The sequence below is a fragment of the Homalodisca vitripennis genome, chromosome 3 (genome assembly GCF_021130785.1).
Source record: "Homalodisca vitripennis isolate AUS2020 chromosome 3, UT_GWSS_2.1, whole genome shotgun sequence".
Classification (NCBI taxonomy): Eukaryota; Metazoa; Arthropoda; class Insecta; order Hemiptera; family Cicadellidae; genus Homalodisca; species Homalodisca vitripennis.
Genome location: NC_060209.1, coordinates 55268868 through 55284155, shown reverse-complemented (window position 1 = coordinate 55284155; position 15288 = coordinate 55268868). Strand labels below are relative to the sequence as shown.

The 15288-nt window shown below is 33.9% G+C and overlaps 1 protein-coding gene across 12 annotated transcripts in view; it reads left to right on the top strand.

Moving 5' to 3' along the window:
* Positions 1–15288, top strand: part of LOC124356897 (protein turtle-like) — a 503250-nt gene that overhangs the window by 465031 nt on the left and 22931 nt on the right. For 10 of the 12 annotated variants that reach the window (XM_046808179.1, XM_046808180.1, XM_046808176.1 and 7 more), the window contains 6 exons: positions 1412–1699; positions 2312–2502; positions 6519–6737; positions 7231–7502; positions 8006–8178; positions 14718–14804. In XM_046808179.1, coding sequence (XP_046664135.1) covers positions 1412–1699; positions 2312–2502; positions 6519–6737; positions 7231–7502; positions 8006–8178; positions 14718–14804 — 1230 coding nt within the window. The remainder of the gene's footprint in view (positions 1–1411; positions 1700–2311; positions 2503–6518; positions 6738–7230; positions 7503–8005; positions 8179–14717; positions 14805–15288) is intronic. The other 2 variants (XM_046808181.1, XM_046808183.1) reach the window with 1 other exon arrangement.

Below are 15288 nucleotides of genomic sequence, written 5' to 3'. Positions count from 1 at the left end.
TGTTTATTGAGATGGGTATATTTAATGTAAACTTTAAGGACTAAGGGTAAGTTTCATGGGAAAAAGAGTTGAAAATGTAATATTTATTCTTCAATTACAATAGCGAGAATTCCCCAACAAAACTCTTTATGTGTGAAAGGATTGACCAAATTTTAAGGTTAAATGTTCTTAAAATACATGAGATTTTGGAATCAATCCTGTCTCCACACCATCTCTCACTGTATGGGAAGAAGCTGTCATACATGTGACAAGTTGTACAACTTACTGCCAGCTGAGATCAAGACACAGAAGGGAAAGAACCTGAAGACTGTGTTGAATAGATGGCTGTTGACCAGGCCTACATGCTAGAAGGATTTTTACTCTGGAATGAACAATGACACATTAACATGTATACGCAGTACATTGTATGTTTCTCTGCGTTGTAGCATTTTGACACCAATACATTTCTCTATGAAATTATAAATAAGGAGTTTTAGACTTTGACAACAAGTACTTAATTTGGATATTTATGAAATGTTATACCAAAAAGAATCTAAAAATAAAAACTCAACCCAGAGTAAGAATAATTGTATTTACTGTATCGTTAGCAAAAATATATTTCTATAGGTACAGGACGGAATTTGGCCAAAATGGTTAAGTAGGATGGGAATCAGACAACTATGGTTTCATTTTGGGTTTTATATTTACAAGATGTTAAAGACTCTCAGAGTGCCAAATCTAAAAGTTTTGAGAGTATAACATTTTTAAATATTGACACAGTAGTGTATTTAATGTTAAATAAGGTATAAATTAAAAAGATTATCTTAAGATTGATTATTTAGGCACCAGTCCTAAAAAAATACTACATTAAATACATTTGAAAAATAAATGTTGAAAGATGTATCTGAGTTGGGTATTGTTACGAGTATTGCCTAAGCAATACAGAATACTTACTTTACAAAAAAGTGATAATTTTTTACCTTTCCTAATAAAATATATGTCCATATTTTAAATAATAAAGTATTTTAAAACATGTGGAGTATAAAATTGTGTTGCATTGGGTTCCCTCCACAGAACTGAAAAAAACCAAACTAAATGTTTTTCACTATTTTGGATATTGTATTAGAAAATTTACTTGTTTGGATTATATATGTTACAGCTTAAAATATGTATTTTCTGAAGTTAAATAGTAGAAAATATTTTTTTAATAAATAATTTACAAAAAAACTAATCTAGTAAAATGATAATAGCTGCATAATGATTGTTTTAAATATTCTGAGGCTAAGTAAAAAAGTAAAGACTGTGATCGTAGGGTTCAATGGGCAGTGGTGACTTCTTGAAATATATTTTCACAAGGTGAAGTGAATTTAAGACTCCATAAGGAAATTAATTAGGTTTTATAAGTAAAAGGAACTATTGTATGATTGAACAGGAGGGGCAGTGATCATGGTACCACCCACAAATCAGACCAAACAAGAGGGCGAGAAGGTGCAGTTCTCGTGCGAGGCCAAGGCACTGCCAGGCAACGTGACTGTGCGCTGGACACGAGACAACACACCTGTCAAGGAGATAGCGGCTCTCGAGACGAGAGTCACTATCCGCCGTGACGGGAGCCTAGTCATCAACCCTGTGAGTGCTGATGACTCAGGACAATATCAGTGTGAGGTGACCAACGGCATCGGAGAACCCCAGAGTGCCTCAGCCTACCTCAGTGTAGAGTGTGAGTCATTTTTCAACTGTAGAACATTTTTAAAACACTGCTCATCAAGTAGTAATAACACAATTTAAATTTGCTTTTGTGAGTTTCAAAATTATTTCTCTCAGTGAGATAATGAGAAGGAGTGAATGTAACTTACAAAATTTAAATAGTGTTAAAACTTAAACCTATAGTGTTACAACTCAAATTGAAGGTCTTGATGAGACAAAACCAAGCTATCCTCTCAAAAATGGCAGCATTTTTAACTTGAAGAAGAGAAGTAAATTATCAAATTGTTATTGCGAGTTAGAAACATGTTGGTAGTAACACTAAGCATGTGTTTAGTCTTATATTAAACTAATAAAAGTTAAGAAAGTAGATGGGAGAGACTGAAATATTATTATTAAATTTAACAAGAATGAGAATAAATATACAATTTTGACACAAGCAAAAGAAGATTTATGGGTTTGTTAAATAAAACCTAAGCATGAGTTTACATTATTATGAACAGTTAAACAAAACGCTTGTGAAATAATTTATTTATATAGTGAAACCGTTTTTAGTTTTGTTTCAAGCTATACATGTAAACATCCTGTTTTGTCAGACATGTAATACAGGTTGGGTTTAACATTGCAGACCCAGCCAAGGTAACATTCACCCCCACCATTCAGTACCTGCCTTTCCGCCTGGCGGGGGTGGTCCAGTGTTACATCAAGTCCAATCCTCCTCTGCAGTATGTCACTTGGACCAAGGACAAACGACTGCTTGAGCCCTACCAGACCAAAGACATCGTCATTATGAACAACGGCTCACTGCTTTTCACTAGGGTAAGATAGTTTTGGAATAGAAGCCAAAGTCCAACTGTAAGTTTCATACTAAGTAACTAAATTTTTTTAACTGTCATAAAGGGTAACTGCATATTTTTTCAATGAAATATATTGTGTTATTTACAATTTTGTTATACAGTAAAACTTTCAATATCAAAAATAATAAGCCTGAACCATGTTCTGCATAAATAAGATGCCCGATAATACAAAGTAATGTTAATGTAAAGAATTTTCAGGAAATATAATTAGGTATACTCAAATTTATAAATTACAGTATTATTTTATAACATGTACAGAACACGAAGAATGTTTTACAAAACTTTTACAATCAACAGAATATAAATTTATTTATTCTTCAAAAAATCAGAGGCAAGAGTAAACAACACTGAACTGGTCATTGCAAGATAAGCAGTGAACAATCAATAGTGAGGAAATAGGTTTTGCTGCTGCTAGCTGGGTTGGTGAGTGCGGCACAGACATTCCAAAATAAAATGTGGTGGTGGTGTGGGGGACATTTAGGGGTAAAAGGTTTATCTGCTGACAGTACAGTTACGACTGGGTGGGTGGTTAGTAAAATCTTGGATGGTATCGAGGAGGAAAGTTTTTTATTACTCTTTTATGCGAACATCGGACTGACACTTGAGGTTTCATCCTTCATTCACAAACCTCGCAATAAATATTTTGAGTGCTGTGAACATAATATTGGGGTCACCACTTTCCTAAATCATTTTTCTTTCTATAGCCTCTCGATCCAAAGCTACTGGAACTCCTTTTACAACTTCTCAGGTCGTTTCTGATAACTCGGGTTTTCAATAATCGGAATTTTACTGTAATCTTGTATCCACAAAATATATTGACATTGTGATGCAGTGAGGAATATACTACAGATTATTTATTTTTAGGATATTTGAAGGGCTCAGGGGAAGAAGGGGGCAAGTCAGTTTTTGTAGATTTTACAGGAAACTGATTTTTAAGTTTTAAGATCGAAATCTCTATATAAAATTTGAGTTTTCTTAATTTTTTTTAGATTCTTTATACAGTTTTATCTTAAATCTACAAAATTTTATAGGTTAGATTGTCTTACCTTCCTTGATTTTTTTAAAAAATAACATAAATTGTTTATAAACTCCATATTTACACGTTTATAAAGGGGGGGGTAAGTCATAGAAAATAAATGGATGTCCAGGGAAAAAAGAGTTTAAGTCATCTACTACACAAAGTGATTTTTTGTTAACACCTGTTTTAATTGTTAAAAAACTATTACAAACAAAAATATTCATGAACATTCTGCAACTTTCTCAGCTTCTCTACTTGTATGGCAAGTTTTCTAAGTACTCTCTAGCTTCTCTTTCGCAGAACCTGGACAAGTGCTTCAACATCTTCATACTTTGCCTTGGGTATCGGTATCAAATCTATAAATGTAACAAAAACTGTAATGTAGAGATGTAAATTAATTACAATTCAATTTATATAAATGAATACAATTAATTACATTATTTTTATTTTATACAATTTTAATTTTAACACTAACCATTTACATTGAAAAATCAAATGAGTGGTTCAGAATGTTTTCTAAAATTATCCCTCCCTCTCCATATCCTTTATAATTTCTTATTACAAGAACATAGAAAAATACAGTTCATAAAAAAATAAAAATAATACTGTGTTAAATAGAATATTATTGTCGTTTTGTTGATTAAAGCACGATAACATTAGAGAGCCTTCACTCAAACACTTATTCTAATACTAAGCTTTCTTAAATTAATAACGTTATAAGACCTACCTTCATATAGATAATCTGGAAGAATGAATTCGTTGTCTGCCAAGTTCCTTCGTTTTTTCACTTGTCGGTTACAAACCACTGCAGAATCAAAATGCCCACTGTAGGAGCTTCGATGAAAGATGAAACGAGGATGAGTTCCAGGTTATCTTAAGTTCTCTTATTGGCCTGGATTTGAAGGGGCACTTGTTAACATACATGCTATTGAGAAGTCCAGACCAGTTCCGAAACATTGATTGCTTTACTTCTACAACGTCAAAGGGTCGAGGCTTAACCCTGGCTTGCCTGAACACATCTGCCCATTGGCTTGGTAGCTCGACTCTAGTCTTTTGCTTAATAACTCCCCATATTCTTATCTGTCTCCATGTCCATGGTTTTCTACAGGAGTGACCTCTTATGGGGAAACAAACAATGATTTCATCAAATCTGTGTTGCTCATGTACCAGTTGGTGAAGGAATCTAAAAACATTCCAGTTCTTGTTTTGCCCTCCACATGGAATCGCAAAAAATGCGCAGTCGTCTAACATTGGGATCTAGAAAGTTATATACAAAATCGTGAATCATGGAGCAAAACCCTCGTCACTGCCTTTGCTACCAACAGTCTGTGGATACGTATAAAAAACGCTGGTTCCAGTGGATAAAATGTGAATGTTAAAGGTATAAACTGACAGCTGCAGCTGGCGTCTATAGTACACATCATTTGTCGACAAGTTGGGGACTGGCAGATTTTTCTGGAAATCAAAGCAAATTGCCTCAAGGTCTTCATTTTTTCTGCTAATGAGCTTTGCAATCCTTTTTCGTTCATAGAACCTTTTCAGCTTTTTTCTTATGAACTGTGTTCTCAATACGCAAGCGTTTTAGTTCAGTATCCTTTTGCTCTATTTGATCGGTGTCTGTATTTACATTTAAATGTAATTTTTCTGCTTCTAAGATTTTTGATTTTGCAATGTACTCATCGCATGTGCCACAAGTGTCCATGCGGGGATAGCCAAATGATATATTAAATTCTGTGGAGAAAATTGTACGGTATGTTTCATAGGACACTTTTATATTTTCATGCTTAATACAGAACATATCAAAACATTTTTTTTTATGTTTAATTCTTCTGGTAAATATATTTTGTTGGACTGTGACAGGTTGTAGTGGCCTTTTCTGCCCTTGAAAGACCCTATATGTTCTACTATAGCTGTTTTGGCTTCTTCTGAAAGTTTATTAGGCCTTACATTGTGCTTACCTCGACCGTCTCGGGGTGCCTTACCTTCTTTTTTAAGACCTCTTTTGGAGGATTTGTAGTTTTTTCTTTCCAATTCCGTGAATTGAACGAAATGCTTGCTGGCAAACCTGTACTTCCTTTACTGTTTCATCACACAAAAATCTGACTCTGTAAGAATAGGTTGCATCACGAAAATTAGCTTCATCTTCAGCTAAACGAGGGCGCCCTGTTTTGTATTTGTTGCACAGAAATAAGCCCACAAAGATAAGTATTTTGTTCGTCAACAGAATTCATTAAATTAAAATTCAACAAAATACTTTTCCGGCAATGTTGTGGGACATTTTCAAAGCATTTGAGATGTTTACATTGGCAATTCAGGCCCTGGAGTATGGCTCTGAAGGTTTCAACTTCTTATTCGCATCACTTAAACGTCCAAATTGTTTTCTCTTCTTCGTATTTTTCACTTCATTCACTGCACTATGCTCTTCATACTCACTTTCACTCTCCATTATTCACCACAAAAGATTTTAAAACTGCAAAGAACACTATTACAACAGCAGAACATTAAAACATAACCTCAAAATCAACTACACTGACGGATCAATACTGGAGAACAATCAATATTACAGATACGAAAAGCCTGCAGACGATTTCCTGTTTACTTCGCCAGCTGACTTGCCCCCTTCTTAGCCTGAAGCGCTCAGACTTACCTCCTTTATAACCTGTATGGATATTTTTTAAATACGAATTTTAAACTAACTAGCCTCTTTCTTCTCCTGTATAATTTTAACACGAGGTAGCTACTTATCTGACCTATCCGCTGGTATAGCAAACTAAAAAAAAAAAAAAATTGACTTGCCCCTTCTTCCCCTGAGCCCTTCATTTTGTTTTAATTTTAAATGAGAGAGTTGTTTAATGAAGGAAATACAGAACTTATTATTTAATATAAAGAAGATGGTGTCTAAGTTTACACCGTAATGTGAACTCTTTTGCCAACAAAATTATAAAAAATATGTGTTACAGGTGAACCAGAATCACCAGGGGCGCTACACCTGCACACCTTACAATGCCCACGGAACACAAGGTTCATCAGGCCACATGGAGGTGCTGGTGCGCAAACCACCTGTGTTCACATTGGAGCCTGAGCCCCTCTACCAGCGGAAGGTAGGCGAAACAGTGGAGATGCATTGTGACGCCCAGGAGGCTGAAGGCACCCAGAAACCCAATATTCAGTGGCAGCGGGTAAGTTCTAACGGCCCTGATAATTTAAATTGTAGGTTTAAGTTTCTAAGAAAATAATAATTCTTATTAATACCAAATTTTTCAACAAGAAGGAGTTGTTTGGTTCAGATGAATAATTCTGTCTAACTTATTGAATTATATTGGTGCAAGTCACTAACACAGAAGTCTTTAGTTTGTTTTAGGTATTTATTGAATGAAGTTAAATTCACAAAAATGTCGGTCTGTATTAGCAAGCATTATAAGTTATGATATTTCCACAAATTATATTAACAATTTGAATTGTTAATATGTAACTAATGTAATAAAGTGAATAACATTTTATTTAATATGGCTCATCGACAAAATCAATAAATAATAGAATCATTACTAATCCTCATACTATTCATCAACCAAATAAAAAAAATTAATTAATTAATTTTATACACACATTAATTAAAATTTATTTAACATTTTGAGTTTTAATAGAGTTTAACATTAAAGTATGTTGTGGCAGCGAGATGGGCAGCCCTTGCAGCGAAATCGCGTCAGGGTAACGGGTGGCAACATAACGATAGAGGGGTTGCGTCGTACTGACTTTGGTTTCTACCAGTGTGTGGTGAGCAATGAAGTAGCAACCATAGTGACAGCAACACAGCTCGTGGTGGAGGGAACACAGCCGCACGCTCCGTACAACGTTAGCGGCAATGCTAGTGAATTTGCTGTCACTCTGCAGTGGTTGCCAGGCTACAGTGGCGGTCCAGACTACAAGCAGGACTATACCATCTGGTACGTGCTCAGTGGCTATTATTGTTTATCAGGAAGATGATTAAATTACCAATTGGCGGCTGCAAAGTATTAATTAAGATGTAACAGTGACACTCTTGTTCAGTGTACACAATCCACCTCTACTTTGTTCAGTACCAGCCTTGTCCTTCTTATTTTATCATCTTTTAGGACTACTCTCACCTTCATGATAACTTGTAACCTATGAAAAAGTACTGTTAAAAATGCTAAGACAATGCTCAACTTCTTAACCTCACTGTTGTTCTAATTCAATGCTACAATGCCCTTAATACTAAACTGAAATTTGTATAAAACTTCAAAACTACAGGTTTTCAGATAATGCTAAGACCTTAAATTGTACTCTTTATTTCTTTCTAACAATTTTATGCTCACTAATTGAGAGCAGAACAGCCTGTAGTTAATGTTCAATGATTTCAAAATGTATTTGAATATTGAACAAAATATAAAACCTCGATATAGTTCATTTATATCTGATGTCTGTTAAGGTACCGAGAGGCTGGAGTGTCAGACTGGTCAACTATCCCAGTCACACCTTCAGGTAGTACGCAGGTGACCATCAACCGACTTACTCCCGGCACCACGTACGAGTTTCAGGTCATCGGCAAGAACGCTCTGGGCGATGGCATGCTCAGCAAAGTCATCACCATCAGAACTCTGGGTAAGTGGTTGCACTACAATTATGAATTCAATAATATTTATTTTATTAATGTAAGTGTCAGTTTCCTCGGCTGAGTGAAGCAGGCAGTGATACACAATAGAGACAGCCATATTGCCATCGTGCTCTTTCAGAATAGTCAGCTCTCCCAGGCAAAGGTTACAGTAACAGTAAAATCATGCATTATACTCATTATTGGCAAATGCACAAATACATGTTCAATTCTGTGTGTAATTAAATTTATTATACCTCGTTATGATTAAAATAGCAAAACAATAAATTAGATTTTCTTATCTTCATCAAAAACAAAAAAGTGTTTGTAAGTTAGATCCTTTGGAAATGTTCTTCATGAATCATGGTTTGCTGGGACATTAAACGAGTATCTGATATCAATTTCATAAATTACCCACTTTTTCCAAGACAGCAGCATCAAACCAGGGGAAAAGGAGTTCTACTTTGTCCCTTGGTAATTTTTTGGCGGGACTGATTGAATGTTGGTATCTGGCGGTTTTTCAGGTCGAGAAACATGAATTTTACCTTGACAGTTTTAAAGCATTTCGAAGGTGGTGGCCTAAAAAATGGCGGTAAACAAGCTCTGTGCATGTTTACGTTTGAAGAAAAACAAAGAAAAATATTTTAAAAAACTTTAAAATATCTGAAGAGGAACGCTTTTAGTTCCGAAAAATAAATTGGTTCAACTCAATAAGTGCGAGACCCACTACACCATGTGCTGTCACAGCCAGAAAATTGAACGTATTCCTTTCATTTGTACAGAAAGATAAAGTCGATGAAATTAGATTAAAACTTACAAATATTACTCAAATTGGGCCCCGTTTGTCTCCTGACAATAAAATTACCTACTTTCAAATTTCTATTCAACATTCCCTAAAATATTAGGCGTACACTACAGTCTTGAGATGACACCACAAATAGAAGTCAAGCGAATTAAGGCAGTCCGCACCATCAAATCCATCAATGAAGAAATTCTTCATCCAGAATTGCTCAAAATGCTTGAACATCTCTTGCGGAATGCAACAGGGCTCCACACTGTTGGGACCAAGGGTCAAAATCTTCCTCTGAGTCTTAAAAATTGGGCTGATGTTGTGATCACCAAAGCTCACACACTAAAAAAAGTTAAGCTCACGTTTATCTTTTCAGGATGTTGAGTGTATGCTTCCTGGTAGAGTGTGGGGTTTTGGATACTTAGAAACGACAGTTATGTCTGTTGACTTCACCACTAAGAAAAAATGAGGATTCATCACTGAAGCATATTTTGTAACAAATGCGGTTCTGCAGCAACTAGCCCATCCACGTGCTTATAAAAATGTATACGAAGATTGAAATCATCCTCATTTATGAATTTAGTTTAACCTTTTATGGATGAAATTAGTACCATTTCAGTAACGGTTATGTACTTTTGGCTGAGAATCCATGCCCTCAGCTACTTCGGAAATTGACTGTCAAGGATTTTTGATGAAGTCAGTCAATAAGTTGATATCCTGGTCCTCAGTGAGGTAATAAATATTAACCTTTGGATAACCTGACCAAGGTGTAATTTTTACGGAGAAGGTGGTTCGGAATTTATCTATTAACTTTTTAAAATAACTATACAAAACTGAACTTACGGTAGTTGTCAGTTTGTTAAATGTACAATTAGTTGAACGATAACATCTACATATTTGACGCACCCAACAATTTCCACTTTTTTCTCATTTGTGCAGACCAAAAACACATAAAAAATATAAATAAATTAAAATATTTGGAGTAAACAAAAAAATTTTAGCAAAAATTTTAACCTGCTATAAGAAATATCACTACTTTTTAAAGTAGGGTTTTTCTAAAAGCGAATACAGTAAAACATATTACTCACTCTGAGAAATAAGCGAATTCTGGAGCAGCAGCTAGAAATGAAATTATAACACTACTTATTCAAGAGAACTTCTTACCACCCAAATGCTTATCTTTATACAGTTCAAAGTAGTATCCACCTAGTAGTTCTGATTATAATTATAATGCTATTCTAGTCGTTATGGGGGGGAACAAATAATACATGGGCATTACGTATACAGTTTTTCAGTAAAAGTCAAATCAGTCAGATATTTCATGGTATAAATATGTGTGGAAAATGAAGTTACTTTCGAAAACGTAATTATTATTGTGATCCAAAAAAGGATCAGTTCCAATGACGATACCATAAACACAGAAGTCAATAAAATGAATGACAGAATTTTCTTTATATAGCATGAACATTGAGAAAAAAAAACAGATTCACCTCAACATTTACGTGTAAAAAAATTGATACTGCCATTTTGATGCTTGAAAACGTGTAAGTATTCTTGAAAACGGATATCAAATTCACTTGTCAACCTGATTTTCAGGTCCATATTCAAATTTTCATTCAAATCCGTCAAAAAATGACCAAGGAACAAAGGATAACTCCTTTCCCCCTTGTTTGATGCTGCCATCTTGGAAATGAGTGTGTAATTTGCAAAACTGATAATCGGTAACAGGTTACTATTTGTACTAAAAAATTTTTTTCCCTTTTCAACAATTTCTCACATGTGCGAGTTGCCATTTGAAAATTTAGAGTTGGGTTGTGCCCATCTTAGGTGGCAATCTCCAAACATTTTTTGATATGTCAAAAAGTAAGTCTCATTACCTCACTAAGATGCCCAAATTTTTAGTACAATTTTTCAAACCGTCGAAATGACAGGAGAAATACTGACTTTCGGATGACCTTGTATAATGAGCAGTCATTAAATCACATCACAGAAATTTACCAATTTTCATGTAATTCCACTTTTTGTCCTATTTTAATCATGCATTGGCGCTTAAAGAAAAACATTAACCATTATTGAACTATACACGATTTGTCAATTATTGAGCCATCAGATCAACATTGTGACACATATTTTAAAGTTTTGGACAGGTAGCGAAGAGTTTAACCAGGATAAATACTACCTCATAGACATATTTGTGTGTTTCAGTGCAATTTGACACTTTGTGCTAAGTTTTGACGCATTTTCAATAATGGATGCAAAATAAAATAAGTATCGAGCACACAAATAAAGCATTAATTCTGTCAGGTTTATTTTTATAATCCATGGTATAAAATTATTGCTAATTTCTCACAATTAAGAATTCTAAATGCAATTGAAATGTTTGTAATAGTCTGTGAATTTAGTCTTTGAAATACTCTTAGAACGATACATTGGAGCTTCATTCAAATTGTCACTCTATTCATATATTGTCTCATTCAAAATAGCACCTCTTAGTAGTTAGTTCAGCTCAGAGAACTGAATAAATACAAAAACATGAATACATCTTCATTATTATTTTTACTAGTCCATGCTATAATAACCCATAACTTAACAAAAAATGGAAATCCAAAAACACTGTAATAGAAATTTACAAACTCAAATAAAATAACAATGTGCGTAGATTGTGCGGTATGAGTACTCACCGTGCAGTCTAGTACTTAATTAAAGTTATCAACAGGAATGCTGCTTTTGGATTCTTTTAGTTCAAGCAGAAACTGTTAGATTTTTTTAGTTTGTCAGTTCTGTTCAGTGAGGCATTACATAACCAGGCAGCTATTGGAAATATGTTAACCAGAAAAGTCAAGTTTAAGCATTCAAACGTTTCAGTGAAGAGTTTTGCCACTTATAATTGATTGTCAGTTTCGAATTGTGTTGTGAATGCTTGTACTCAATTGTATTACAAATTGTGGTTACTTAAAAAACTTAAAAGAAACATCATCAACAATATTGTGTCATCCATGACTGTAACTAATTGTGAATATAGAGTTCAGCTCAATTTCACTTAAGTGTCCCGCATCTGAAATCTGACACTGGTACAGAAATTTATTCATATTGTGTTAACCCTTCCCACCATACGTATGTTATGTGTATTAAACTCTATTTTATTATTATGCTCTTAAATCGACATTGTCATACAGTAGTTTACAGTTGTAGGCACAAACAAAAGATGTTAGATACTGGTAGGTGCTCCTGAATTTTTCTGTGGCAGTTCAACGTACTCTATCATACAGAAATATTGTCTCATTTGAAGTTTGTATTCACATGGGTCTAGAATTGTATGTATTGCGACTTTATTCAATTTTTTCATGTGCTTTTAAAATGTGTATGTTTTGTAATTGATTGGTACTTAATTGAGGTGTTTTACCTTTTTGCAAGTACTTTATTTCTTAATTAGTGCTCCTCTTTATTATTGACAATAAAGATTTCAAACATATAAATTAATGATTAGTGTAATTAATTATGGAAGCTTGACAGCTTAATTTAGATATTGTTAAAAATAACTCAGATTTTAGAAAATGAACAGAATTTTTACTAGACATAAACAAAAGTAGCACATTCTGCTTAGAAAAACAATTTGTTCAGTTCTGTGTGGCTTTATTTAGTGTATACCATGATTTCTAATGTAAATACCGTCCATGTGTAATAAGCTTGTCTAGTTAAAATTAAATAAGTAACACTGCTTTCATTAACCATAATATTGATGTTGTTTGAGCAATTAATGCTTTTTAAAACATTTTAGATAAGATGGTTGTATTTTAAAATTGGATTTTGGTTTCTATATGGATCAATAGCCTATAACCACTGTCAAATTCCAGCAAACCAGTTTTACAGTGTAAATTAAAATAAAAACTTGTAGTTTCTAATCTAAATTTTAGACGTGCTTCTAGTGTATCTTGAAAATTGTTACTAATTTGTTCGTTTATTTAATCAAAATAGAAACCAAAACCAATTCAGTCATCTGTTAATTTATGTGCAAACCCTGTTTGTTAATCCAGTCTTGTTAATTGTTATTATTCTCTGCTGTAGTGTAGATTGCCACTCACTACAAGCAGCCATTCAAGTTACAATATTTCACCAGTTACAATTGGAATGTTTTGTCCTGTACAAATACAGATGCAAATGTGAAATGTAGTTCGAAGATCTGAAACAGCTGGTAGGTAGCCTATTGACTTCTGGGAGATTTTATCATTACAACAATGGCTATGAGAGTCGAGCGTAATGGTTTTTCTCTGTATCTAATAATTAATGTTTTCATAAGCTATGTTGCCAAGTAATGCGAGTTCCATATTTTCCCCAGAACTCCATTCTCTTTGCTCAAAATTGTAAGGACGTCCATTATGCGTTCACAATCATTCCATAGAAAATTTATACGAATTTTGATTCTATCACAAAGCATACAGAGTAATTATTTATCAAGTGGTTTTGATCTTACAGCTCCATCCCCTTGTCTCGAGATGCCAAAAAAACCATTCAGCCTCAAGGCATCTATAGCTGTTTTTGAGAAAATTATTTTAACTTTTAACACTAAACCTCTGCCCCTTTCTCTCAATAGTGCACCGAAGTTCACCCCCTTTTGTTTGATTGGTCCAAACTTGACATTCACTTGTACAATGTCTATACTAAGTTTGGCAAAGACGCATTAGAAATTGCGACTGTAATCATGATACATAGATAGGGAATGGCAATAGATAAATCAGAAATCTACGTAATACGACCAAGCATCAGTGTTTTCTATTATTGTGATATTTCACAACCATTTGGTTTTAGTTTGTCACAAAGTTAGTGCATTTGGGTATTTTATAGAACTAGTTACAAGCTTTCTCAAATGTCCAACATATGTCCAAACAGCAATTTCCAACATATGAGACAGAGTTGAAAGAGTTAAGGTGAAGATAATGAAATGTGTGTGTGTGTGTGTGTGTGTGTGTGTGTGTGTGTGTGTTGTTTTTATATATATATATATATATATATATATATATATATATATATATATATATAATGCAACACTTTTGAAGAAGATTATTTATAAATATAGTAAGTTAATAGATTGCCCAGTAATATGCTATATAATAAAAACTCTGGTATTTTGTGTGTTATCTGGATATTCATATCTTTATAATCAGTCAGCATAGCAAAGCAATATTGTTCAAATAATAACCTTGTCCTTAATTCTGCAAAGATAAAATAGTTTTCTTCTGGGTGGTTCAAAGACAGTTAAGTAGAACTTCCTGATCTTCAAAGTCAACACTGTCAGACATGTGAAGCTAATTTTGAACCCTTTAATAAGTGATTACCCGGATTCAAGACTCAACAATTCATCTTTATTTTATAGATCTATAACAATAGTTTTCTTTTATAATAATTATCATTTATCTCAATAAATTTCTGCTCTCATTTTTAAAAGAGGTACACCTAATAGTTTTACGTCCTCTTTGTAAATTACATTATGTTTATACAGAGTGTTATTGAATCAAGATCAAATAACATTCCATGTACGTAATTTAGGTCTATTTACAGGTATGTCTATCAGTAAATGAAAGTCACACTTACTATTGAAAGTATACACTGTATATGTTTGTGTAAGTTTTGAAAGCCAAAACAAAACATAAAACACACGTTAGACAATGTGTATGCACGCTGGGAGTGGCTATCTGTACACAACTTGTTAGACTGTCTGTGTCGGCTTAGTTCCTCATCTGTCTGGTGGTTTGTTACCAACAGACGCCAAGACTCCGATTGACCCCCGACCACAACCCACTGGTGACAAGCCCCCCAGGGTCCCTCCAGACCCTTTTGTACCACCCCCTGGTAAGACTGGCGCTTCGCTCAACCTCTCTTTATGTCTGGAGTTTTCCTTTTTGCTTGCTCGTCTGATTGTGAGCCTTGCGGTTGTAAAACACTAATAGATTTTTTTTGTAGCTTCAGTAATTAATTAATTATTGTTAAAGTAAATGTTATTTTCATAAAACTTCTAATTCCTATTACAGAAATTGTGAAACGAAATTGTGAAACCATCTGAAGATAAATTCGTAGAATATTAACATTGAGAATGTTTCCATTTTCTTATTATTTGTTATGATAGCACTGTAGAAGAGTTCTGTTATTCAGCATTGTGTTTGTCAAGTTGAGAAACCAGTTATTTGATTTTGTATAGTTTATAATGTTTTAAGCTGAAAGGATAATAGGCTTTCAAAGATTTGCCATCGTTATATGTTGCAATATGTAAAATACAATATATAACAATGGCAAATATTCGAAACCCTATAATCGAATCAAACCTTCCATCGTCATT